This window comes from Morone saxatilis, unplaced genomic scaffold, assembly GCF_004916995.1.
Source record: "Morone saxatilis isolate NCDOM2014 unplaced genomic scaffold, NCSU_SB_2.0 Contig17, whole genome shotgun sequence".
NCBI classification, from domain to species: domain Eukaryota; kingdom Metazoa; phylum Chordata; class Actinopteri; family Moronidae; genus Morone; species Morone saxatilis.
The window spans coordinates 18885942-18912075 of NW_023339729.1; the positions used below are offsets into that span (position 1 = coordinate 18885942).

At 38.9% G+C, this 26134-nt stretch overlaps 4 protein-coding genes across 4 annotated transcripts; all 4 read right to left on the reverse strand.

Moving 5' to 3' along the window:
* Window positions 1-282: 282 nt before the first annotated feature.
* LOC118326380 (caspase-6-like) lies at window positions 283-3670 on the reverse strand. The gene is made up of 8 exons (XM_035659362.1): window positions 3596-3670; window positions 3253-3294; window positions 2400-2442; window positions 2135-2284; window positions 1959-2035; window positions 1159-1334; window positions 878-1028; window positions 283-741 (listed from the first exon to the last, which is right to left on the reverse strand). The coding sequence occupies exons 1-8, from the start codon at window positions 3612-3614 to the stop codon at window positions 503-505; spliced, it is 897 nt and encodes a 298-aa protein (XP_035515255.1). The 5' UTR covers window positions 3615-3670; the 3' UTR covers window positions 283-502.
* A 666-nt stretch (window positions 3671-4336) lies between these two features.
* Window positions 4337-8416, reverse strand: pla2g12a (phospholipase A2, group XIIA). The gene is made up of 4 exons (XM_035660945.1): window positions 8016-8416; window positions 7561-7637; window positions 6170-6335; window positions 4337-5354 (listed from the first exon to the last, which is right to left on the reverse strand). The coding sequence occupies exons 1-4, from the start codon at window positions 8233-8235 to the stop codon at window positions 5236-5238; spliced, it is 582 nt and encodes a 193-aa protein (XP_035516838.1). The 5' UTR covers window positions 8236-8416; the 3' UTR covers window positions 4337-5235.
* A 1922-nt stretch (window positions 8417-10338) lies between these two features.
* Window positions 10339-18050, reverse strand: dnajb14 (DnaJ heat shock protein family (Hsp40) member B14). The gene is made up of 8 exons (XM_035660806.1): window positions 17851-18050; window positions 14335-14509; window positions 13191-13336; window positions 12800-12988; window positions 12256-12341; window positions 11976-12085; window positions 11408-11580; window positions 10339-11287 (listed from the first exon to the last, which is right to left on the reverse strand). Exons 1-8 carry the CDS (start codon window positions 17987-17989, stop codon window positions 11163-11165), a joined length of 1143 nt encoding a protein of 380 aa, XP_035516699.1. The 5' UTR covers window positions 17990-18050; the 3' UTR covers window positions 10339-11162.
* A 1761-nt stretch (window positions 18051-19811) lies between these two features.
* Window positions 19812-25702, reverse strand: LOC118327206 (tetratricopeptide repeat protein 39B-like). The gene is made up of 18 exons (XM_035660487.1): window positions 25160-25702; window positions 24571-24602; window positions 24036-24140; window positions 23731-23862; window positions 23512-23588; window positions 23031-23160; window positions 22813-22918; window positions 22562-22627; window positions 22366-22474; window positions 22177-22244; window positions 22021-22080; window positions 21761-21922; window positions 21587-21678; window positions 21385-21505; window positions 21182-21293; window positions 20971-21088; window positions 20550-20666; window positions 19812-20353 (listed from the first exon to the last, which is right to left on the reverse strand). Exons 1-18 carry the CDS (start codon window positions 25187-25189, stop codon window positions 20239-20241), a joined length of 1752 nt encoding a protein of 583 aa, XP_035516380.1. The 5' UTR covers window positions 25190-25702; the 3' UTR covers window positions 19812-20238.
* Window positions 25703-26134: the final 432 nt, after the last annotated feature.

Consider the following 26134-nt stretch of genomic DNA (forward strand, 5'->3'; position numbering starts at 1 on the left):
TACTGCAGGGCTGTTGTATTAGATTGCATTGTAATGTCTACTAAGTGTGCGTACACACAATAACCCAGATAAGTGTGAGAAACCTGGGCCAGATGGATCAGATGAACCGGTAAATCGGATGTCGTAACCTGTTTTGTAGCAGCTGGTCTGTAATCAGATTTCTCCTCTACCTTCTACCGCTGCCACAGATACATTACCTGCCTTGATTCTCTGTCATGCATAAATCAGGTCTTACCTAGCCAAGATATCTGCAGGGTTTTTTTTTTCCAGTGCATGTGAATACAAGTTGTTCCTGCTATTTTGTAACCACTTTAGTGATTTCACTGTAAATACTAAGGCTGCCAATTTTCTGATTGTTCATTGCATATGTGAATAATGTTGTGAGCAACATACAGTAGAGGACTAAAGAAAAACAGCAAAATTATTTAAAATCTCCCTCGAGGAAGCCCTGTTTTCCAGGAATTAATATGACACCAGCTGACTTTATGACTGAGGTTTGAAACTACTGCTTTTTTGGTCGAAAGTAGAGTTTCTTGGTGAGCATTGAAGCAAAGCAAGGTACTTGCTTCTTCCCGATGGCACTCCGGTCATTACTGTTCCCAACACTCCTCATCGACACTCTCCTGTTGACCAGCGTGAGTAATTCTGTGAATTCAAGGGAGTCCCCATAATGCCGAAGCAGCTCACACAGATCCTGGACATACCAGGAACCGTTTATGGTCTCCCGGTGGGAATAGTATCCTTAACAAACAAAACAGGGTGATAGGATAGTTAGTCATGAAACTGCAAAAGGTGAGTCTGGTTTCTATGTAGGTAATGTAATGTAATGGGTAAATCTACCCATCATGCAGACTTTTAAACATCCCGGCCAGCTCACCTTCAGCCACAGAGTAGCACATGATGAAATCAGCACCAGCGGGGAGGGTGTATACGGCGCTGGCGTCCACCACCACCTCATTTGTCTTCAGCTCATTGTCCACAGCATCACAGGCAGTCACTGGATTGTCATGCTTGTCTCCGCGGCATGCCTAGCGAGTGATGGACATAAATAAAAAAAGAACTATGGGTTTCCAAGTAAAGCATTAAAAAACAGATAATACTGCATCAGAATAAGGGAACTTATTCTGATGGATTTGTCTGGGTTCTGTTTGCACGTACCTGTAATACAAAGATCTTTGGTTTTCCCACAAGGCTCTTGCACTTGTCTCCTTTGAACAGCGATGTAATATCCTGAATGCTGATCTTTCCATCGTAGGTGTAAACGTGATCATTCTCACCGTGGCTCAGGAAGACGAGCAGAAAGCAGTCTGCGTCTGAATGGTCTTCTTCTGCGGCTGGTGGGAGATCAGGTATTTGTTAAACTCCCTACTGAACAAGTAAAAATGGCCCGTACCACAGCATATCACGTGTTGGATCTGACAGTTATCTTGCCTCCTCATTATTATTTAGTCATTTGACTAGAGACACAGGACGTGAATCAGAGTTGAGGGGGTGCTGACATGGTTTTTGCACTACAACGGACAGCATACTTAAACATACTTATCATCAAACTGTGCTACAACACAGGGGAGCACACTGAAATCAAGCACAAAAACTACAGGTTTTTGCATGTTGGCAAGAGTTGATCAGTTCCCTGAAATCGTTGACTTCACTTCAACTCTAAATTCTCCAAAACAACTCAATGTGTTGACGAGCGAAAGAAATTCTCCGACCTGCTGCAACTTGCATCACTTTGACTAACACATGCAAATCATTGGATAAAAAACAAAGTAGACCCTCTTTCCCCTTAATGATGCCACTGTACTACACCTGAATATCCCAGTAAAAAGGAGAAAAACATTTATTAACCGACGGCTTTTATTATGTCTTATTTTAGGGGGTGCTGCAGCTCCCTCAATACCCCAACCTCCTGCGTCCATGCATGTTAATGTGTCATACGTGATCATGCGTGTGCTTACCTTCACTGATTTTGTCTAAGACGTCCACCTGTTTGTAGTTATCATAAGCCTTCACTTCGAAGTTTAGCTCTTTCAGTCTAAAAGAGAAAGAGTTACAGTCACTAAACAAGTACAGACAAGTTCTTAATCACACAGTTACAGATTTCCGTCTCTGGTAGCTGGCTGGGACGTGATACCTTCTCTCCAAGTTGTAACGGTCAGCATTGGTTCCATGCCTGTCACCCAAACCCATGCGCCAGAAGAAACGCTCCTGGTTAAAGATGAGTGCAAGGCCTCGTCGCTTGTTGTCCATCTTGTACTCCTCTGCAGGATCCAAACCCAAAGAGCTGTTTCATAATGGAAAAGAACACACAAAGACAATATTTTCGGGAGGATAGTGGACCAGAGACTTGTGAGAATTTCCAGCTGATCGAACCGCACAAACAAGAAGAAACAGTTTACCTTCTGATGAAGGCATCAGTCTCTGTTAGGTTCTCCATGCATGCTATAGAAAACAACACACGCATGAATAAACCGCGCAACGATGTAGAATACAATTACTAAACAATAATGCACATGACTTTACAGCCACTTTAAATATCACAAATACTCTATAATATGTGATTGAAGTTGCCAGAAATACACAGGAGGATTGAGCTTGTCAGGCTTTTGCTTCTTTGTTAAGCAGCACAACTACAGGTGCATGAATTGCTCCACTGCTGCTGGAGCGGGGGTCAAGCAGCCATTGTCCTATCAGCTCAGAGTTCTCGTAGCTTTCAATAGCTGAGTGACAGGTGGAGAAAGATGGCAAAGGCTGCTAAAAGAACAGGGGCCAAATTTGACACCTCCATACCCCACCCTACAGATGTGTGTTAAAGGCAGCCGCTCAGGGCGTCGACATGTCTTTGCACTCGTTTTACCTTGGTGATCCTAATAAACATGCAATTAATACTGGATCAAGATTAAACTCTTTAGCCAGCTGGGCTGTCTCATCTTTGATGCTTTTATTAGTTTTTATTCCCCCCATAAAAGCACTTATATAGGTTCCTGCTGATCACTTTCTAAATGACAACGGAAGACAGAGAATATGGAAAAATCACATCCTGCCTAAGTCATAATCATAATCACTTTTAGTTGATGATTAATCTCATATTTGAACTGGCTGCACTTTGGCTTTTTGGTACCAATGCCAACTATGTTTCACTTTTGCTTTAATGAGGGCAAACCTCTTACCTAGCCTATTTGAAAATGAACCTGAAACTTCAACAGCACACACACTTCAAACAGCATATGTAAGTCAGTGTAAAGCACTCACCCGCCCTGTCTGTGTCTGTCCTGCTGTCTTTAGCAACACTTCCTGGGAAGGCGAGAGAAAGAGCAATGAAGTCCTAGCATTGATAACAGTTTAATGACATTAAAAACATCCCTCACGTTGTACTAACTTGGTGGCTGACTGAAGAGAAAGAAGACTTACAGTAAAGGAGTTACAGCCTTTGTGTAAGAACATAGTAGTAAACAGCTTCACTGATGATACTGAACTTACATGGGAAATTAAACGTCTTTCCATTTATCTTTTTAACATGAAACGCCGTACGCAGGCGTCCACAACATATGTCTACTAAAAATTAAAAACATTACTAAACAATAAAAGTTGTTACCTCCACATCTGTCAGACATGTTCCCGGTTTATCTCCGACTGCTACTACTGGAAGAAAAATGAATTTCGCTTCGTCAATACAACACTAATATAATAGGGGTTGGCTCCTCCCCCTCGACCTCGATTGGCTGAGTGTGACAATCGGAGAACACGATTGGCTCTCGCGTCTTTCAGTCAAAGGTCATCCACCAGGACTTCCGTGTTTGTCATATTACAACAGCCACTCATAAAGCAGGAGAGTCAATAAATCATGAACAATAAAAGGGAGATTAGGGATGAAAGATCAACAAATATCTTCAGCACTGTAAAACCAGATAAGTTCATTTAACTAAAGAAAAACTGTTGAAACTGACTACATCAAGATTTTTAAGTAAAACACACTCAATTTTGTAGGTTAAAAAAACATTTTTGATCAAGTAACTTTAGTAATTTAAATTTAGAATGAGAATGACTTTTATTTTATATTTTTTTGTACTGTGAAAACAAAATACCTTTAGTTATTAATCAGGAATGTTTCTATAACTTACAAAACTTAGTTAGTGTCACTTAAAATTACTAGTTAAAGCAGCTTAATTAAAAAATTGAGTTTCTGTTGCTTAAAAATCTTAATGTAATCAGTTTCAACAATTTTGTTCAGTTAAATTAACTTATCTGGTTTTACAGTGAGTGGTCACTAGACTGCACTCTGTTAAAAGATGCTGCTTACAGGATACATACGTTTCTACAAAAATGCCACACAGAATTATCAATAAAAGCAAGTTTCTTTATTTTTATGGCAGTTTAACACAGGTTTTCTTTACAGTGTTATCACATTTGAGTTAACCAGTGCATTCACCTGAATATGATATTTTACTATTTGTTTTTACAAATTTCATAAAAGGAAAAATGTTTCAGATGCTGTAGAAACTGACACTGTTATGGAAGGAAGGACAGGCCAGTAATGTTATATTTCACAGTCCATTATTTACTAATCATTTCTTAAAAGTTTCCTATATAAAAATACATTTGGCGCTTTTCTGAGACTTTAGTTTGTTGTGCTGAGTTTAGAAGTAGTTGCTGATTTCAAGAGGAGCTGCCTTGAAAGAAGAGCTCCATTTACACCCAAGTACATATTTATTCATTATTATTGATTACTTGTTATAGAAACATTATTAGTCATATAATATTTGCTTCTAGACACATTTTGTATTTTCAAATGTTCAGCTGTCCCGCTGCTTACTTTTGCTAAAAACCTTTACCTTACTTGTGCTTTACCATTTAGTTGTAATGAATCACTTGGAAGAGTACCAATTGAACAGTGCTAAATTACATATTTTTTTTACACCACAAACACCTTTTAGTAATTTACAAACCCATAAAATAAAGTGTTGGGTGCAACCAAAGCATCCAAAAGCCAGGGAAACCCTGAACACCCTGTTTCCAGTCCATTGCAGGACAAACACATTACACAGTATTAACAAAATATAAATATTTAATTGCATGAGAAAGATACTATTCATCCACTCTAAAAACTAGCTATTATTACATTCACTTTGTCTAACGGATGTCTGACAAAGAAGCTCTATCCCTGAGAAAATCTACGAGTGTGACAAAAAAAAAAGTTTATTGCTGGCATCCTTCTGTTGTGATCCTGTGGCGATGTCACAGTTCCCTCTTCATTTCATACTGACACACACAAGAATCTCTCTGGCTGTCCAGGTATGGCTTACATCCCAAGTGCATAACGGCGTCAAACAGCAGAGTCACTGCCGACTCACAAGCTGCAAAAAGGGACAGAAAGAACAAGAAGATGAACATGAGAAAATACACAGAGGAAATGTGAGTCCGTTTTAAAAAGAGCGATCATGTTACTGTCACATGACACGTTTTCAAAACTTGACCAAGATCAAAACAATACCGATATTCTAATTTCACTTATACCAGGAGTTTGATTGGGAGACTGATGATTGATTTATATTTCTAGCATTAGATTGTCAGAACCAGGAAAAGAAACAACAAAAACCCAAAGGATGACATGTTAAAGTGAAAATACTTATTTCCAACATGGTCCCAAGATGTTAAAAGACAAAAGAAAACACAAATAAACACAAGACATTCAATGTAAAGCTTAATGTTGTGGTTAAGAGTCAGGACTGAAGAATAGCGTGACACTGAAGCGGATATCCAGATTTAGTATTTAAAAATCAGCTCTATCTTGCCCTCTGCTGGTCTTACTGTGTTTTACAACAGTTTCTACTCATAAAATAAACAACAGTTGCCCCCCGGACCTTAAAACTGAAGCAGCTCAATGGAATTCAGCCATCATATTCATATTATTTACACCTGCGTTTTTCCTATTGTGACGTGTCAAAATGTTTAAGATTTTTCCATTATTTTAGATTTCGTTGATAAATGCTAATTGTTCTCCAAACCCACATAGTACTTTTCTTTTGATTCTTTCCGTATGCAATGCTTCTTAAATTCACTGCCAAACAGAGCTCGACTCCGAGTATGATGATCTACAAAAATCATGACCTGATTCTGGTACCCGACCTCATCCTGTATCTACTTTGAACACATTGGCTCAACTTCTTACCTTTGACACTGTGGGCCAATCCCAGAGTCCTTTGCACATTCCTGCAAATGGTCTCGAGACAGTCCTGGAACTGCTCATCACAGTCGTGCTTCTCACGGCCGCATGTGTCATAACAGCGGTCATGCTGGTTACAACATTTAGTCATCGACGGGATGCCTATGTCAAACTGGAAAAAAAAAAAAAAAAAAACAGGTTTGTCACTCTTTGTAAGGTATTTTGGAATGACATTCACATCATACTGCCTCTAGGAGACAGGAGTTTCCCCGAAATGCAAAAGATGTGACAGTGGTTTAGTGAAATAATAAAATAATAAAATCGGAAAAAAAGGTTTAAGCAATGACAAAAAGAACAACACTTGTTTTACAACTAAATATATATACCTATGATACTGTAAATGAAACATAACTCAATCACATGTGAATGAAATGCGTTTAGTATTACGTATCTTTTAGTATGGTTTATCAAAGCCCAACTGATACTGGACACTCAAAAGGGTAATGTTGGTATTTTTCAACCTGGACCTTACTTTTCCATATTTTGTGTCAAAGTGAGTAATGGGGACTCGTTTTAAATGTTGTCCAGTACTGACAGAGCGCGCTGCACCCTGCAGCTGCAAAAAAGGCTACAACGTAATCCTGTCAAAATATGTCCATTAAAAGTGCTTGTTTTTGTCCCTGACTGGCTCAGATTGTTACTGTCAGTGTCTGACAACATTATGGAAAGGACACTACGGAAGAATTCAACGTTCTTGGCACAAACATTTTAAAAAATAAGGTCCAGGTTGAAATATACTGAAGTTATCCTTGAAGCCCAATACCAATATCAATATCTGAGTAACAAAATTTGGTAACAACACATTGGCTGATATTCTTTTTCTTTTATGTTAACACGTAGCATAAAAGAGCATAAATGTGGTTATAATGAATTGTGCCCAAAATACACACAAAGTGGTACATCTGTATGGACACAGTCTATGGAATTGTGACAATGTTAGTAAATTACCTTAAAACCTATATTTGGCATGTCTGTACTGCAATTTCTTGTTACTTATGCGTCAACATACATGCAGATACCAATATATCTCTTCAATGAGACGATTTATTGTCTAAGCTCTATTTTTTCTCCTTTTTTTATGTGGACTCAACATGTTTTCCTCTCAATTTAAAAGTAAAAACCAACAAGAACCTCCACATCTCTAGAGCCCACCCTATTCTCCTATAGGTGATTCACATCCTTTTCATTCTCATCAAACCATTAAATGACCCCTGGTGTCCTGTATGAAAGCATCTGCATTTGTAATGTTTCTCCACTCACTCATTTGGGGTTTGGAATTTAAAAAAAAATCTATTCTTTAAACTATAAACGAAAACCTCCAAACTCTGACGGACTACCTGAAATCCAAAGAGCGGGGAGCCACATCCGTTGGGTGGTGGCTGCTTGTACCCCGGACGAGGCACCGGCTTGTAACCTGTGAGAGAGGAGCAAAGGTGAAGAGGTTTCTTGTTCTGCCAGTCAGTTATCTTGCAGTCAGAGATAACCACATCAGTACAGACCATTTAATGGCTTACTGTGCCACTCAAGGGGCGATAATGTATATCTTCTGTCTGTATACCTTAAGTGTTGCATAAACTCAGCATTCACTAATGTCGTCTTGTCCTCTACTATCTATCTGTGGTGTGACTTGACATTGCAAATCAAAGCCAAGGTGTGAATAAAGTCCTCCAGCATGCATGATACAAGGGCCCAATGAAACACAGCCACCATTAAAGCTATTAGCTACAAATGTGTCAAACTCATTTAGTGGTTCACTTTGAGGAAAGCTCCTGAAAGAAGACAGACAGCTCACCATCACTGCACCTGTAATGACACAGCCCGTCATCGCCACCGAACAGGTCCAGGGCTGCATTCAGGTATGTGTCAATCTTGTGTATTCCGTTGCGGATAGTCTTCAAAGTCATCCTCCAGTCCGGAGTCTCTGGCTCATGTTTGCAGGCAGACGCGGATGGGAGACCTCCACAAGAGCACAAAGCCAACAGGAAAGCCCAGATGTAGCTGTTGCAGTGCATAGTCCAACTTACCGTCGGAGCCAGAGACCAGCGGTTCCCGGCGGCTTGGTTTGATTTAGGTTTAAGTTATTCCTCAAAGTGTTGTCTTGATGGCATCTCAGGTTTCACTTCTGTCTGTTTTCATTTCACGAGCCTTCTTGCCGATGCTGTTTATATCGTTTCCGGGTCTGGCGCCGTCACGTGACCGCCGACAAACCAGTGGAGGTGATGTCATAAATTGCAGCGCGTCAGTATTCTAGTCTGTGGTGATTGAATCTTGAATGTGAGTCATTTCAGTTTTGTATGTGCAAAGCTTTTTATTCACACACATACGTTCTCTAAATCTCTTCTAAGATCTTGAATTTCCTCCTAGAACTGAGTTCACTTACATAATATAAGAATCACTTTACTAAACAACAGAAAGAGTACCAAGCTTGTATCTTTTATGTTTTCTATATATGTCCCTTATATGTATTTTGATCTTTATATGATGCTATTGTTTGCCACCTGAAAGTTTGTCCATTATCCTCTTGTCAAAAATGGTTGAAATATGAATTTTAGTGCTATACAAAACGCTGTATTAATGCATTTTAGCAATTAGAACAAATCTGTTTTTGTTGTAGGTCAGAACAGTAAAATTCAGTCATTTATTTAACATTGCTCCACAGCTTACCTCCATTACCCACAGTGCAAGGCAAATGGCGCAGAAGGGAGCCCCATAGAGGATCCTTTATGAGGATCCCTGTTGTGTTGTCTCTACCCAAGTTAGGGCACAAGTAACAATAAAATAACAACCCAATATACATAATAATATAACATTATGAGATGGTACATTCTGTATAATGTACCTTAAATAATTTAACTTTTAAAAATCTTCTGCTTCTGCCTTTAATGGAGTATAGTTTACACTGTAGTGTTTCTACTTTAGAACCTGTAACTTCTTCCCCCAGTGGTGCACACTGTATTTTGGTTCAACTACAACACGTGTATAGAGGGCTGCACTCATCTCTGAAGGCATATATTTCATTTTTGCTCCACAACTCTCTCCAGTGGGTTAATCTGACCATGAAAAGTAAAACATGAATATGCTTTTTCATGGTAAAACCATTCTAAGACCTATCTAAGGTAACATAAGACTTTATTGATCCCACACTGGGGAAATTCACTTGCTACAGCAGCTAACAACAGTTAGGAAAATGCACATAAAAAATAGAATAGAAAAATACAAGACATAATTAAAATAGAAAAAACAGAATAAGAGTTATATGTACACTATATACAGCTTTTTCTATACATATGTGATTGATATGGAACTTTGCACAGGTCACAGCAGGAGGTAGTAGCATGGTGTAAAAATAAATAATTGCACAGGGCAAAAATATTTACAGCAGTATAGTTTAGAGAATATATGCTATAGACAGGGCTACAACCCTGTTGAGTCTTTTTCTGTCCCTCTCTGTGTCGGTAACATGTAGTTTGAATATTGGCTCTGAAAGTGGTTAAATGATACAGTATATATCCTGACATTTCTAAAGGCATTTCACTGCCTGTAAAATGTGCTATAAATCTTCTGCAGCATCATGTGTCTGTATGTATTCTCACTGTTTGTTTAAGCGAACAATCTACAAACATATTTATAGCATAACATATAAACATATTTTTCCATTTTCAAAAGATGAAATTGTTTTTTGGACACAATTGAAGAAAACTTTTGTATTTTTACGCCGCATCCATTGTAGAAGCTTCATACCTGTAGGCGTACTGTTTCCATGGCAGTGGTTGACTGGCATCTCGAGAAACTCCGTTGCTAGGTGACGCAATGTCAACTGACTGAAACGCGTCATAATCGTTTATCTGTTGACCATTGATACAAGACGGTTTACCAACCTTTTTTCAACAAACTCAAATAGAGTTAGTTTTTAACTGTTTACAACAACTTTACATTCACCTGCACTGTATTGGAGTGGCAACAGAAATCTCAGAAATGACAAAACGTGATGAATAAAACTAAAACTGTATGCATGGCTACATCCCATGAGATGTAAAAGAGTAAATGTGTTTATTTGTTTGTAATTTCAGTGAGCTGAAACCTTCAACATCTGAATCAAAGACACAAATACATCCTTATGGTAATAATTTTACTTTATTTAAATGATTCGGCGAGCATTGAAGAAATACTGTGTTTCTTCTATATTTACTTAAATAACTGCATAAACTTCAAACATTCAAAAATGAAAATGTACAACCATTTATGAATAACAGTTTCAATGTCCTTCCATGTTTAGTCCCAACCAACTTCACATTTTGAAGTGCACAACATAAAATGTTCTCTAGTAGCAAAATCACACCTCCCCCTATAATCCATTGTTGGACACACTCACCTCAAAGGTGAGTAGGAAGCTAAAAGACACATTATGTTTTATTATATTTCCATCTTTTGTTCCCGTGTTCTTCTCAAGAAATGGATTTGGGTGGAGGACAGCACCTCCAGATGAACCTACAAAGTCTCCCATCTTATATTAATGTCAAGCAGATGATGCCGGAAGCCGTTTGTTGATCTTAAGACAGTGATTTGCTTGTGCAGATTGCCTCTTGGGGTTCTCACTACTCGAAGCACATGCCTTTACAATCGAAAGTGTCCTTGTCCTTCTTGTTTTCAGGAAAACATGAAAAGCAGAGTAAAAAAAAGAAAAGATCTGGGGCTTTCTACAGTGTATGTAGATTGGTTCATTAAGACGTAACAAGGCGGTTCCTGGGGTCAGGCTGGAGTGAGGAAGGAGAGGAGTTGGCGGGGGGAATATGAGGAGAGGGACATTTTAAAACTTCAACAATAGAGCTAAATTATTTCAGTAAGTTTTTTTTGCTCCTAGTGTAAAGACTCTTTCTTAAAAAAACATGAACATACACATCTATTCATATACATTTACATGATCTAGAAGTGTTCCAACTCATCCGCCCCTGAATAAGTTATTTAGTCTGTCCAGCTCCCTGCAGTTATCCATGGTCATGAGTTCTGCCTTCTTGCGCATTCGGTCGTCCCTGTATACCTTAGCGGCATACAGCAGGTCTGTTTCTGGATGAGATGAATAGAAAAACAATGTTACTGATTTCAGAAGAGTTCAGGAAAAAAGGTGCAAAGCAGAAACTACAATTGAATCCAGTAAGCTAGTTCTGAGAGTGTAATATTACTCACTTGTCTGTCTCTCCTTCCAACAGTTATTTCTGACATTAGATACATAGTCCTCCTCCACATTTTTCTCAATCTGATGCAGCGCGGAGCCCTTGAACTCCGACTTAAAATCTCTAGTGACGTAGTAGTCGACATGCAAGTTTTCTGTCTGCCGTTTTACGGTCTGACCTGTGGACCTGGAAGAGATGGAAGAGGTACAAGCTGTTGAGAAAATGCTGAAAGGTATTTTACAGTATCCTTAAAACTCACATTGCAATTGACTGTGAAAAGACTGTCAGTGAATACAAATGTGAAAGAAGATAAAGACAAATACAAACAATGCATGGCACAAGGTTTGCTGAGTAACCAGGATTTGTGGCAACATTTCATAGTACAAAAAGGTAGAAGGTATACAAAATACTTTCGAGACGTCAACCAGCCTCTTTGACAGGTAACCAGTCATAACATGACATGTTGTAATCAGTTCCACAGATCTGAAGTAAATGTGACATACAAAAAGTGCAATTAGCTACCTTGTAGTTGCAAGGAACAAGTTTTCCTCAGCGATGAAAAAAAATGAGTGTGTACGTACGGTCTAGAGTAGAGGCTGTAGGGTGGAGGGGACACCATCATCTGGCTCAGTATTGACACTAAAATCAGGACCACGATGGGCATCAGCTGGATGAACATTGAGAAACCACCCTAGAGACAAAAACAGTACAATGAGTACTTCATTTTCAGCACACGCCTATGTGACAATGTACAGTCAAAGCATGTATTTTCTATAGGTGCAATACATTCAAATTATAATGTACATTATGTGCAAATAAACTGTTAAATAAAAGTTATAAAATCAGAACCCATCCACATACATCTCCCCTTTCTTCTGTTCTCTCTTGTCGGAAATCCGTCTGATGGCTGTAGCTCGTTCTGCTGTTAGTGAAGGTGTGTGTACTTGCTGCAGACAAACATATTGACTGAGGTCAGATACACAGTTATGGAATACGTCACCAGTTACACCTACTCTCAAAGTCAATTATTTAGAACTATTTTCCTGCTGTTTTACATTATGTTTAAGCTAAAAGAGCAGTGGAAGAATTTAGAGACACATTCAGGTGCATTTGAAGTCTTTGTACCACACAATGTCTGTGGACTGAACCCATGAAGGTGATTGTACATAAAGAAACATGTCATTATCTGAGGATCACCAAAAAGCCATGATAAGGTGGTTATGTTTCTCACTTAAACACTCTTAAATTAAAAAAGATCGTTGACTATTAAATTGATGCGAGACGACATGTGACAATATATTTGGACAAAAACACAAATCAAATTTAAGTAGGAAGTGATGAGTGATGTAAACTTATCAGTAGCATTGGAGTTTAACGTGTTGTTAAAAGCCATATGCATACTTACAGGAGGGGAAGCCACCTCCAAAGAACATGTTGAAGAGGTCCTCAGGAGTGATGTCAGCCTCAAAGCCCCTGTGGAAGTCGAAGCCTCCTCCGTGTGAGTGACCCGGGCTGCTCGGCTCCTCCCCTCCTGTCAGGTCATACTGCCGTCTTTTGTCTGGGTTGCTCAGCACTGCATATGCATTACCAATCTCTGAAGGAGGACACAGTTGATCAAAGAGGGGGGAAAAGGCTATGGACATAAACCATTTCAAACTGTTTTTTCTAGGTGTTAAAACCACTTCTGCTTACGTATTCAATCTTTGCATTACATACAGGATTTGTATATCACATGCAATCTACATTTTAAATAGCTTAGGATGGATCATTAAAGAGTCATAATTGAGTTAAATTACTTTTAAAGGCCTCTGTTGCTCCAGGTGCGTGATTTTTGTCTGGATGGAACTTGAGCGCTAGTTTCCTGTAGGCTTTCTTTAGCTCGTCCTCACCGACTTCTTTACTGACACCCAGCACTTCATAGTAGTCCTTACACCGCTTTATTCTGAAAGACAGGGACAGAGTGAAACAGCTGAAAACAATCCAGTGGATTTTGGTCACTGGCTACTTTTAGTGTAAAGTGTTGGCTACTTTTTTCTTTTCCTGTCACCTTCTGAACCAGGCACATCCATGCTTAGACCGTCACTGAAAGTAACATGTTGATGGTCCTAGCCTTAAGTCACACAAATGATGATTCAAGAATATCCCCGAGAGAAAATCAGTTCATAGCTAAGCCCCAGTGAGAGACCCAGTGAGAGACCTAAGACTGTATGCCGGATATCTTATTTCTAACACATTATTCCAAGGGAAAAAAGAAAAAGAATTTTATTAAACACTAATGATATGATCAAAAGAAAAATTCACAATATACTCGACGTCGATAATATTGAGTTATCGCCCAGTCTACCCGTCACTGAATCATTACTAGAGGAAGACTCCTGATTAGATCACATGGGAGACATTTTAATGTACACATAGGGCACGATTGGTCTTACTTTACCCACTACAGCCTCCCATAAGGATTAAGTAAAAAAAACTTCAGGGAATAGAAAGATTGTGCAATGTACTGGTAGGATTGCATAATGGCAAGTATGTTTATCCTATAAATGAACTTGCAATCTGCAACTTTCTATGATCTAAATGGAGGTTGTATGCTGTGAATAAAATGCCCCACCTGCCTACCTCTCTCTCTGTGGTCTAAAATTGGAGCATGTAGTGGCTACATGGTATCTAGTTCACACCGCTTAATGTCTCGCATTTTCTCCCCTCATGGGCATAACACCAAGCTGAAGAGATTCCCATGGCAATAGCTGTGTGTGCACAACACTGCAGCCACAGATAAAAGGTCTAACCAAGAATGATAGAAACACTGTTGCTGTCACAGGGCCAAATTGTAGGAAAGCCCCGAAATAGCAAACTGAAGTGGGCCAAACTACAGTACCAACTTGTAGAAAAAGAAATACAGCATCAAAGGGCAGACGTAGTGAGTACTAAAATTCTCACCTTTGCACACCTTCCACCTGCTCTTTGGTGAAGCCTTTAGACGAATCGGTTCCTCCAGACTCTTGGCTTTCCCTTTCTGGCTGGGCGCCGGTGCTTTCTGAGCTTTCTGCTGGTCTCCTACGATATGCACCATTACCCGCCGAGCTCCCATTCTTCGTTAATGCGTCCAACAAAGCTGAAGAAGAGAGGAAGAAGCTAAAGATTAATTACATGACAAATTATTCCCTGCAGTATCTTAAAATTGTCCAAGCTTTTAACAACCTCCTTAAGTAAAGAATGGTCAATTAAGACGATAGCGTTTTAACATTTAGGTAACATGAGACTCGGAGAGCAATCAGATGGTTTATCTACCACTGAAAACACAACAATTTTAGATTTTAAGACCATGATTCAATTTATACTGCATAGATTTGCTACGACAGTTACTTACAGTTGCAAGTAGCCAAAGAACACAGCATTGAGGCAATGTCATGATGTGTTTTTAGGTAGACATTTACCTAACAAGGTCCAGTTGGAACAATGCCCAATCAGACCTTTAAATGACACTTAATTTAAAGTGTCATCAATAAAAGAAAGGCACTTAAGCCAGAAAAAGTCAACAAAAAATAAAAAGCAAGTTATCAATGATCAATAAAATTGCTGTTACATATTAACTACATATTATTATTATTATTATTATTACATATTAAATTCTTAGTAAATAGTATAGTCTAAATTACTGCCCTATTCCATCACTGCAGCCCTAGGTGATTGTTTAAATACAAAATATGCTCACTGTGCCCTAATGACAGGTAGTGATACGACTTTCAAGCCATGAAGAACGCAAACTTGAAATGTGCCCCCTGTATTTTATTCAGTGTGTCACAGAGAGCACACTTTCTATTCAGTCGTTTACACTCATTGAGGTGTAGTGCCCCTCCAGCACTCTAAAGATCTCATTCATGCCATGTAGGAAATATGGTCAGTGATACAAAAATACAATGTTCCTTCTTGTTTATCAATGCATTATTCATGATTAGACAGTTTGTTCTCATGTAACATAAGCACACAACTATAATCCCCCTTTTCCATAGCATTAGCTGCTACTTAACATGTTGAGAAAGGCAACAATGTCGTGTTTTTGTCCTTCTGCTTTGTGTGCTCGCTGTGTGCTTACATTCTACAGCTCCTCCCGTGTTGAACCGTGTATTTTTGAGACCTCATTTTCCCATAGTGATCAATTGTTTAATCTGTTGTTTAATATTAACAATCAAATTCACTCCTGTTTGCGCTTTACTTTGACATATTATTATACTGACAACTTATTACAATCTTCCCTCTTTGATGTGGACACATTCACAGCAGACTGAAAAATGCTGGCTTTACTGAGTCAGTTGATAACCAGCTTACTGATGAACTCAAAGACAGTACTCTCAAATATGTACAGGCTTAGTGATACAGGCACAACCCCCCACGTGGCTGCTGTGAGGAATGCTTTACAGTGTATACTGGTGCTGCCTTGGTCTTCCTTCTCCTGTCAACCATTTATGTGTGATGCTATGGACTGCAACCACTCCTCATGGCCTCTGCAGAAACGGGGAGACATCTCATCACTGTAGATTCAGAGGCTCGCTGACTTTTAAGTGCCAGTCAGCACAACTGCAAAGGTAGTCAGACAAGGTAGAGAAGGACCTGGTGATAATGTCCAGCTCTTGTTTTCTTCTTACTATTTTTACAGCTTATTTACTTGCTCAGGCTAGCCTGGACTTCGAAGAGTGTTTTCCTTATCAGTATATATCCTTTACAATAAAAAGGCCAGTCTGTATGTTGTACTGTTAACCGTTACAAACTCCTCCTGCTCATATCCTGTCTCACACCAGCACACAAAGGCTCAGAAAGACCTTCTTCACACAACACGATTGTGATCTCTAATCTTGCCAGGGCCTCAAAATGGAGTCCCTTTACTACCCTGCTCCCTTCAATACACACTTAATGTAGATATATTTCCTGTATAATAACACTTTTATTTCAACTCCTCCTACAGAAGTAACCCACCTTCTTTGGCAAAATGTTAAAAAAAATCTTGTTTACACCTCGCTTTTGCGTCAAGCCTTTTGTTTTGGGGCATTTCATTGATGACATTTTTAATGAACACTCCTGTGATGCTTATCACTACTTTTCATCCTGTGGCGTGAATGTGGATAGTGAAAACCCTTTATTGATTTGTTTAAATAACTGAAAAGTGGTTAGCTTATCTCAAATGAGAACTAGTGGCCTTTTGTGTGCTATTTAGTTTTTTTTTTTTTTAAAGGTCTGGCCAAGGCAAGCCAGTTATCTATCCGGTGGGAACTATCATTAGTGCTTTATAGACACACAAATGCAGCTAAACCTGAGCAGGCACATAATTAAGCAGACAAGAGACACTGCTGGAGATCTGACTAAATTCCTTTTCCGCTGACAAGTTACAGTTTAACAACCGAGGAGCTACTTGCAATCAATGTGCAAGCTTATCTGTCCTATTACACATTCACTCCCAATACTGAATATTGAACAGCCTGTTAGCATCACAGTACAGCAGCAATCTGGTCCTCAATTCAAAATCCGACTTAAACATACAGAAGTATTATCAGCAGAATGTACTTCAAGTAACACTACATTGTTGAATTGTTAATACGGACAACTCATGAGCTACTTGTCATCATTGTGCAAGCTTATCTGTCCTATTACACATTCACTCCCAATACTGAATAAGAAACAGCCTTTGAGAATCAGGATCCAGAAGACTTATGTCAGTCCTATCCTTAACGCCTGTTTACAGTCGCCTCACAGACAGTGGAGTATCCTGGATTAGCCTATAGTCTCCAGGTTAATCATTCAATTAAAGGATTGGACTAGAAAGAAGTAACCTAGCCTCAACTAACGCTACATCTCTCTCCTGCCCTCACCGGCAATACTAACGAAGTCCACTATTTGAAGTGAAAGTAAAATTACAGCGAACAACAACAAAAAAAAAAAAAAAAAAATGCTTTAAAAGTCAGCTAGTTTGTCTTCAGGACGTTACAATGATTGACACCTATCACTAACTACTGAATGAATGATGGGCTTGACTTGCCATGGTTACAAAGCTAACCTGAGTTAGTTAATGGTATTCTGAAGCATTATAAAGGTTCACCGATGGCTGACAAAAGTACAGGCTAACAAATATCCACTTAGCATTGCGCTATAAATCCCCAATTCACTGACAAGTACACCACAGCGAAGCGCTAGCCGGGTTAGCTAACACAACTCTAGGCCCACAACTTCGACTCGGATGTGTGTCGCTTCATTTGCTGTAACGGGAGCCACAGTTTACTCTCGAGTTACTGTTAACTAACTAATCACGAACGTGTTTTCAGTCGTTATACAAACAGTCAACAGGTGACCTGCTGTGAGCTTAAACCGTAAAGGTGATGTTAACAGCCGTCAGCCACCAGCTAACCCTTCGCTAGGTTAGCCCTGGCCGGCTAAAACAGATAAGTCAACCACGAACGGCCTCACCTTTGGCTTTGCCGGTTGGGTACAGCTTCTCTGCTTTGTTGAGAAACTTCACCGCTTTCTCTTTATCTCCTGCTTCGAGGGCTTTCGTCGCTATATTTATACATTTTTCAGCTTCGTCCCTGTTCCCTTCCATCTTCATTCCTCTTCCTCCTCCAGCAGAGTCAGCTGATCATCTCACAAAAACACGTGGTCACCAGCACTGACAGCCCCGTCTGAGATTAAAATCCTTCTGCTTTTTCTGTGGGTTTGTGGGACTTTCTAAATTTCCCAGGCTCTATTTTTCCTCTCCTTGTTGTACATACATATGTTAGCACTGTTTTGTTGTCTCTGTAACATCAGCAAACACTTATGTACTGTACTGTGCAATTATGCATATATATAATTTCTTATACACACACACATTAAGATTATGTTACACCTGTACTGTATATTCATAGCCCTATATTTATAGTGTAGATTACCTTTAAATTACACTTTTGTATATATTTTTTGTCCTGGGCAATTATATTTATTTCTACAACTACCTCCTGCTGCAACCTGTGCAATGTTCCATATCAATCACATCTATATATAGTTTACTCTTATTATCCATATTTTATTATTTCTTGTATTTTTTTGGTTCTATTCTCATTTAATGTGTATTTTCAAAATGTATTGTATCTGTAGCTGCTATAGCAGGTGAATGTCCCAAGTGTGTAAATCAATTTAGTCTATCATATTGTGTTTTGGTTTCATTGTTTTAAATAAATGGAAAACAAATCATATTAATGACCATTGGTGGAGGAATCCTCTGATTGTTTACTCAAGTAAAAGTCCTTCATTCTAAATCCTAATTAAAAATACAGTATTGTCTTTGTGAAATATTGTTTAGGTTTACTACTTTGTACCTTGAATAGTTATTTAAATTAAACCGTTTGAAGAGTTTAGAGGGGAAATCACTTTGGTGGACCTGTTAACAACTCAAGAATGTGATAAGGGGCCCAAACAAGACAGGGAAAAGGTGGTCACAAGCCAAAAAGGGTTGGGTACCACTGGTTTAATATTTAAGTTTAATATTTTATAAGAGTATAATCGTTTATGTAAAATCATCATCTGAAAGTAACTAATAACTGTGGTAAAAAGTACAATATTTCTTTCCAAAATGTCTTATTTCTTTAATGTTTTGTGGTTGCTGCGTAGTCCCACATAGATCTAGCAGCACATTGTTGTTACAGGTGTTGTTTTGATTGGAGTGACTAGGCTGCAGGGGCCTGTTCCAAGAAGAATGTTTATCTGGATCACTGCAGCATAAAACCTAGATCCCTCTAAAATCCGTAACAGGGACTGTAAAAATATTTCCCTTAATATTTATCCAGATAGCTGAAAAAAATGCTCCTTGGAACAGACCTCGGATGTTTATCCCGACCTAATACCACACTATGCAATTTCAACGAAGTGCACACCTTCAACCAGAGATGGAAGAGCTAATCAGGGACACTGGCAATGTCACCAATTAGTCATGCAGTACTGATGAGACTTTGAGAAAACTGTTGAAAAATGTATATTTGATCAAAGGGTATTTTAAAAAGGACCAGTGTATGGGATTTACTGGCGTCTAGTGGTGTAATTGCACCTGCTTCACCCTCCCTTGCCAAGTACGTGTTGGCCGTGAAACATCTGAAATATGAACAGCCCTCTTTAGAGCCAGTTTTTGGTTTGTCTATTCTGGGCAACTGTAAAAACATGGCAGGCCTAGGGAAGGCAATGTGCAGCGTCTATACATAAAAACAGCTCATTCTAAGATAACCAAAACGATTCAGGGGATATACAATAGTGAAAACATAACTATGAATATTATATATTAAATATATTACATTTTCCTTAATGTTGCACACTGGACCTTTACATTGAGTGATCAAACATAATACTAATACACTAACATATGCTTTACATTTTGCGTCACAATTAAATATAGGGCATAATTCGATTCATATGATTTATTCAATACCACTGACCAAAGCAGACAGCATTCATACCACACAGAAACTGTTATTTACAATAGGGTTGTTTTGATATATATTTTTCAAAATCAACATCCCTAAAAATGTACATAGTTTTAATATCAAATGAATGAATGTTATCTTCAAGTCATTCATAACATGTTACCTGCACAGTCTACTTCACTGTTCTTGCTTTTTTCCCCCCCAAAAAAATAATTTCAGAATTAGTACAAAACCACACCAGGGCTGCAACTCAGAGCTCTGCTATACATGTATACAATTATCAAGTGGCCAACAGCAAGATGCCCATCTGGAGGATATTATGTATGGTCAGAGCTGAAGGCAGCAAACAGGGTTGTGAGACAAGTGTAGCACTCTGATTTGTGTTGAGCTTCCTGCATGAGGCCTTTTAAGCTGGTTTACGTGAAGGGGGAAGTTTGGCTGAAAAAGAGCCCATGGTGTTGAGTGCTGCATGGATGCGGAAGTGTAGCCTCGACTCCATGTTGTAGTCTTTGTAGTTCATCCTACAAATAAGATGACTTATTAGCTCATTGTATAATATGGCGGTTGAACAGGAAGCTGCAATTTTTGCATGTTGCAATTAATTTTACTTTTCAATTTCTGCCTTGACTTAAAAAGGAAGACATCCATTAAAAAAATAAAATTCAAACATGGAACCAAAATGAAACCCGGGACTGTGGCTTGGCTAAAAACACTTACTTTGCATTTTCTATCACAGTGATGGCGGCGTTGACGTCACCTTTCTGCTTGTGCAACAGGCCCAGCTCATACATGGTATATGGCACCAGGTAGTTGTCATGCTTGATCTCCTTTTCTCTGCAAAAAGTATTAAAATAAAGTCACTAGTGAGTCTCTTTAGTAGTATTAAAAAAATTTAAGTCTCAACACCACACAAAGGTAGAGTCTACATTTTTTCTGCATCCTATTAAGATGAGGTATATGGTCAATACCTACAACTGTACAGCTCTCTCATTTAAATAATACTCAATGTATATTTATTTATTTTCAGATTTTAGAATCAATTTTATATTTACCATTTATGCTTCTTGACTTAAAGGCCATATAAACGATAAAATCTAGGAAAATGTTTAATACGATTACTGTGTTAAGATGGCCGCACCTGGAAATTACATGATTGAAGCATAACTCAGCCTGGACCAGACGCCCCAGCTGTCTTAGACACAGGCCTTTCAGCAGCTGGACAACACACTGGTCATCCATGTGATACTCTGATGGGTCTACACATTAAATGAAATGCCGTTAGTGTCAGGTTGGTGTGAAAACACAAAAACATATTGGTGAGTGCTTCAAAGTTCTGCTGTTTCTCTCACCTGGATCATCTCTGAGCTGCTCCTCTGCTTTCTCCAATATGGTCAATATGCTTTCTGTCAAATCAGGTCTTTTGCCAACTACTGTGAAACCATTCCATACGTACATCATTTCCTGTAAAAAAGAGATATTTGTTTTTAACTTCTTAACTGTGAACTTAACAAGTGTCATTCATTGAAATGTATAAGCGTTCAAAAGTCCTCACCAAAGCAGGGACGACTAGTTTCACAGGGTTAGAAGAAGAGTATCGCTGAGCCTTCTTTGCTGCAAACTTCTCTGTTGGAATAGACTTCCCAGCAATCCTCAGTCTGAGACCATCCACCTGCCTGCAAACCACGTTTCACAGTTACTATATAATGATTACACAACCGAACTGTATGCACAAATATCCGTTCTCTCTAGCACACCTGAATAACTCCACCACATCTTCTCCCAGTTCAGTCACTTCTTCCTCTGGTAGCATGCTCAGGATGGCAGCTTTCTGGAACACATAGACAGCCTAGAAGAGAAGAGCAATTAGCTTGTCATAAGAGGAAAAGCTTTTGCATCAGAGCAAAAAAAGAAGCGGTTCTATTAGGTACCTGCGACCACTTGCTCTCTTTGCAGAGTATGTCGGCATATCGATACGCCTCCCTCCAATTTAGTTCGAAGGAGTAGGCCCACATCAGCTCCCAGGAACACAGGTGGTGAATCTGACGCCACTCTTCCTGTGCTCCGATACATGCCAGGAACTTCTCCTGGGCCTGCAGAGAAACTCATTCTTTTACTACAACAACTACATGAGTTGAGATTGCATTTTAAAAGCAACAATGGACCACTGTAGTCCTATTCTAGGACTCACAAAGGTGATGTTTCCTTTGAGCAAAGCAATTCTTGCAGTGTAGAAAAGAATTAGGGCTCCCTATGGACAGAAGATACAAACAAATTACTTCACTAAAGAGGGCAATTAAATAGTGACATTTTCCATCCATTAAGATTGGCAAAAAACACTGCTCACATTGGGGAACTTTTCAATGTAGGGCTCTAGCAAAGCTTCAGCTTCAGTGAGGTTCCCCTCACCAGTACCTGAGGGAAGAAAATGAGTCCCATAACTTTAAACATCACAATATAAAAACAATAAATTGCTGTTTATCTACAAATGAATGAGGGATTTAAATGCTGGGATGAAATTTAGCAGTGCTCTCACCCAGAATGACTGTAATGTAGAGATGAAACATCAGCAGAGTCAGGGTGCTGAGGATAGAGCGCAGGCTGTTGCTGGCTGCTCCCTCTCTCAACTCTGACAAACCCACTTCCTGGAAGATCATTAGCAAATCAGTATATTATGAGTTTTACTGAAAGAAAAGAAACTCCATTTTTGCAGAAATAGTGATGCCAGCTACCCTGTCTCCTGAGAAGCCCAGAAACTCCATCAGTCTGAGGACTCTGGATGGAAGCAGAGACAGCATCTGGTAATAGAATAGGGAAAAGTTGGTAAGTATGATTCAGACATTTCAGTAGCCTTTATTTTATTTTCATAGGCTACCCCACACATCTGTAGTAGAAGATGAAAGACAGTACATACATACAACATGGCTAAATAAATTTTTATAAAGGCCTACTGTATGCCTGCAATGCTTTCTATAGCTCTCACCAGATTAAATGATCCAATTCCCATGTTGACACCGCCCCTGAAATGAATGTGTGTGCTCTTCTGCTTTTGAGTGTCTTTTGTGACATTTGCCAATGCCTGGCAATCCCTGTTTCAGGAGACAGATCATTAAAACAAAATTCTAAAAATATGATTATGTTTATTTATGTTTTCTTAATATCTGGTTATAGTATTACATCCCCAGCAAAAGCAGAGCTTACTTGTAAATCTGATAACTATTTCGGATTTTCATCCCTCCTTTGATGAAGCCGATTATACTCTCATCCAGGAACGTGAGAAATGCTTTCTGCAGGAGAACTTCAGCGTAGCACAGCTCTGCATGCATCTCTTCTGTTAAAAGTTTGCAGACAATAATGTTATAGGCTGCACCAAACTGCAATTTCCCATAGTGTGTTAAAGTGTAATCAGTGCCCCAGGATAACAGTAATGGGTGTAAAAGTTTGTAGGAGAATAATACCACAAATTCTAAACAGGATATTTGCAGTAGCCCATAGCACTAAAGAAAAGTGGTATATACCATAACTGTACTTTTTTTTGTGCTGTGACTTGTCATTGCTTAATCTGCCATCCAAATCACTTTTTAGTTTCATATTATGTAACAGTGTTATCGTGTCATATAGGATCAAGTATGCATATTCACTAATGTGTACAGTCTGGAGACAGTGGGAGCTCATATCCTACCTTCTGTCAGGTCCTCAACTGGTTGTCTATACCATAGGCTGGTTAAAGTCTGCACTATTCCAGTTTTCTTCCGAAATCTAAGACACACACACACACACACACAGAGTTTTACAAAGACAATTCAGCAGGACTGTCTCTCAACTCTTTATCTCAAGGTGATGCCATCTGTGCACAATATAAGACTCAAATGTTCTAAAAGGTTTATGACATTGTTGAAACCTTTGGCATGTCTGCAGGGATTCCCTCAATGATGCCATGGCAGCATCCATGTCATTTGGGTCAAAGGTCATGCCTGCCTGCATCACCAAGATGCTGCTGTAGCCCATTGCATGGTACATGCTCTGATTTCTCCTGAGGGGACAAAACATTTAAAAAAGGAATATATATACCAAGTGTAGTAAAGAATGCAATAATAATAATAATAATAAAATAATAATAATATAATAGAGTTTATTATTATTATTATTATTATTATTATTATTATTAGAAAAGTAGGGATTTTTATCAGAGTTTCGGTGACTCACCAGGGTTTTAAGAGAGCCAACGCATCAGCAAACCTGTTGTTCAGAAAAAAATCGAGGGCGGTGGAGCATTCCTTCAATGCAGTCTCTAAATCCATTTTAGGTGACCTGAATGAAAGACTGGCAAATTAATTTAGGCTTCTACATCCCAACAGACATACATACAGCGGACATCAAGTCATAATTAAGTATCTGAGACAGGAGTTTGTTAGTGTGCCATTAGTGTTGTGTAAACATTTGTAGTACTGGAAAAACTAAGACGGTAGCAGTTTGAGTGTGTGAAACAAGGGGTTTTAATTAAAGTGAAGGCTGTATGTAGAGAGAGTAAGTGGTAAAGTATGAGTAAGATATATCTACTGACCTCTAGTGGGTATGTAGTGCATTACAAGATTATATTCCATCATATTTGCAAGGATAAAAAGGACATTTCTGTAGGATTTTCTGTAAACCTTAACCATATATTTTTTTTAATCATCATTTGCATTATGTGCCAATCACTGAAGTACACGCACAAATCACACTGCACGATTTCACTTACAATGCATCCTCACTGGAAAGGCTTAGGTCCACCTGAAAAAGGGGAGGAAAAAGAAAAAGTTAGTTTTTAAAGTCAAACTTGATTCGTATGATCCTTCAACTGAGTGGTGAGAAAGAAGTTTAACCTGACTTTGGTTTAAAGTAGCGTCAAATGTGACATTAGACCTCTGTGAGCTTATTGAGGACTGTAGCACAGTCTACTGGTTCACTATAGCCCCAATGGCAGTACTGGTTCACTCAGATCTTTTACTTAGGTTAAAGCATCAATGCAGCAACGTAAAAATGAACAATTAGAATTAAAAGTCCTGAATTCAAACTTGTAAGTAAGTACTGTGAGCAATGCACAACAGGCCTTACACACACAGTAAGGTAAAGTTTGGCTTTTTGTAGGTGAGCATGAGGGGAGAACAACTTTTTACAACTAAACTTTCTTCCTCCATCTTACATTTGAATGACGAAATAAATAAAACAAAGAAACAGCTTTAAAAATAGATTAAATAAATAAAACAAGTTTTTTGGAATACTCCAACTGGAATGCTAAGTCTGGTGATTAAACGCCTGTGGACAAGTTGCAGTAAAACATCACCTACCTGTTGTAGAGAATTGTCTATCGTCTCCATTTGATCTTGGAATTTCAGTCAGATAACAAGACGTGTTAGTAAGGAAATTGATGCCTTTTCCTTGTCAGAAATTCAGCGGCCTCTGCCGGCAAAGTGTTCTCCTCACTTGCAGACAAGATGCCAATTTGGCCTCCCGACGTATTTATAAGGAAAGGAGCCGGGAGTGGCCGACATTCGCAAGGCCAGCCCACGGGAGGGCAGCTCACTTACGCACGGCCTTTTTTCTCCTCAAAAAATGTTTCGCCTTCTTAGTTAACAATTCCTGCACTCTGAGAAACTTTTCCAAGAAATGTATGAAAAAATAAACTAGGCCTCGGCAATAAAATGTGTATTGATTAAACAAGCTGGTGCAACTAATTAATGTGCGTAAAGATCACAAGGCTGATTAAATATTATGGATGAACTGGATATGTGTATGAAATTACAATTGCAGTTCAATGGCCTGAATGTTATTGTCTTGTTAGAAAATTCAAAGGGACATTTTATAGACTTCAAAATGCAAGACAAGGCTCAGGAGTCGACCCTGTACTGAGAGACTGATGAGGTGCAGCTGCAGAGGCAGGTCGCAGATCACAGGACTGTTGACACGTTGTGCGCAGGACTGGTGAACTGGGGATACTGGTCAACCAGGTATCCACTCAAAAACCTTACCTAAGTAGAAGTCCAGAAGTATTATCAGCTAAAGTATCAGTACAAGGCTATTTAGGCAGTTACATTTCTTTCGTTTCTCAGTTCTTTCGTCCCCCTGGCCATCAAACTGTACAACAGCTCTTGGTCAAGGAACGGAGGACAATAGAAAATAGACAATGGACAATCTCTACTTCATTTGCACTACACACTTACTGTGGCTACTGTGTTAAGTTAACTTTAATTTTATTTTGTTAACTTTAATTTATTTATTTTTTAATTTTATTGTAATGTATGTTTAATGTATGTCTTGTATGC

Excerpts from the sequence above, each read along its gene's own strand:
- LOC118326380 (XM_035659362.1), bottom strand. Across the intron at positions 2,285-2,399 it reads ACTGATGCCTTCATCAGAAG|CTCTTTGGGTTTGGATCCTG; the intron begins GTAAACTGTTTC and ends ATTATGAAACAG. Across the intron at positions 1,029-1,158 it reads CAAAGATCTTTGTATTACAG|GCATGCCGCGGAGACAAGCA; the intron begins GTACGTGCAAAC and ends ATCACTCGCTAG.
- pla2g12a (XM_035660945.1), bottom strand. The coding sequence starts at position 8,235 with ATGCACTGCAACAGCTACATCTGGGCTTTCCTGTTGGCTTTGTGCTCT. Across the intron at positions 7,638-8,015 it reads TCATTACAGGTGCAGTGATG|GTTACAAGCCGGTGCCTCGT; the intron begins GTGAGCTGTCTG and ends CCTCTCTCACAG. Across the intron at positions 6,336-7,560 it reads CCCCGCTCTTTGGATTTCAG|TTTGACATAGGCATCCCGTC; the intron begins GTAGTCCGTCAG and ends TTTTTTTTCCAG.
- dnajb14 (XM_035660806.1), bottom strand. The coding sequence starts at position 17,989 with ATGAAGATGGAAGGGAACAGGGACGAAGCTGAAAAATGTATAAATATA. Across the intron at positions 12,086-12,255 it reads GAACAGAAGAAAGGGGAGAT|GGTGGTTTCTCAATGTTCAT; the intron begins GTATGTGGATGG and ends TTTTGTCTCTAG. Across the intron at positions 11,581-11,975 it reads TACAGCCTCTACTCTAGACC|GTCCACAGGTCAGACCGTAA; the intron begins GTACGTACACAC and ends CATCTCTTCCAG.
- LOC118327206 (XM_035660487.1), bottom strand. The coding sequence starts at position 25,189 with ATGGAGACGATAGACAATTCTCTACAACAG. Across the intron at positions 24,603-25,159 it reads TAGACAATTCTCTACAACAG|GTGGACCTAAGCCTTTCCAG; the intron begins GTAGGTGATGTT and ends CCCCTTTTTCAG. Across the intron at positions 21,923-22,020 it reads TCAAAGGAAACATCACCTTT|GCCCAGGAGAAGTTCCTGGC; the intron begins GTGAGTCCTAGA and ends GTTTCTCTGCAG.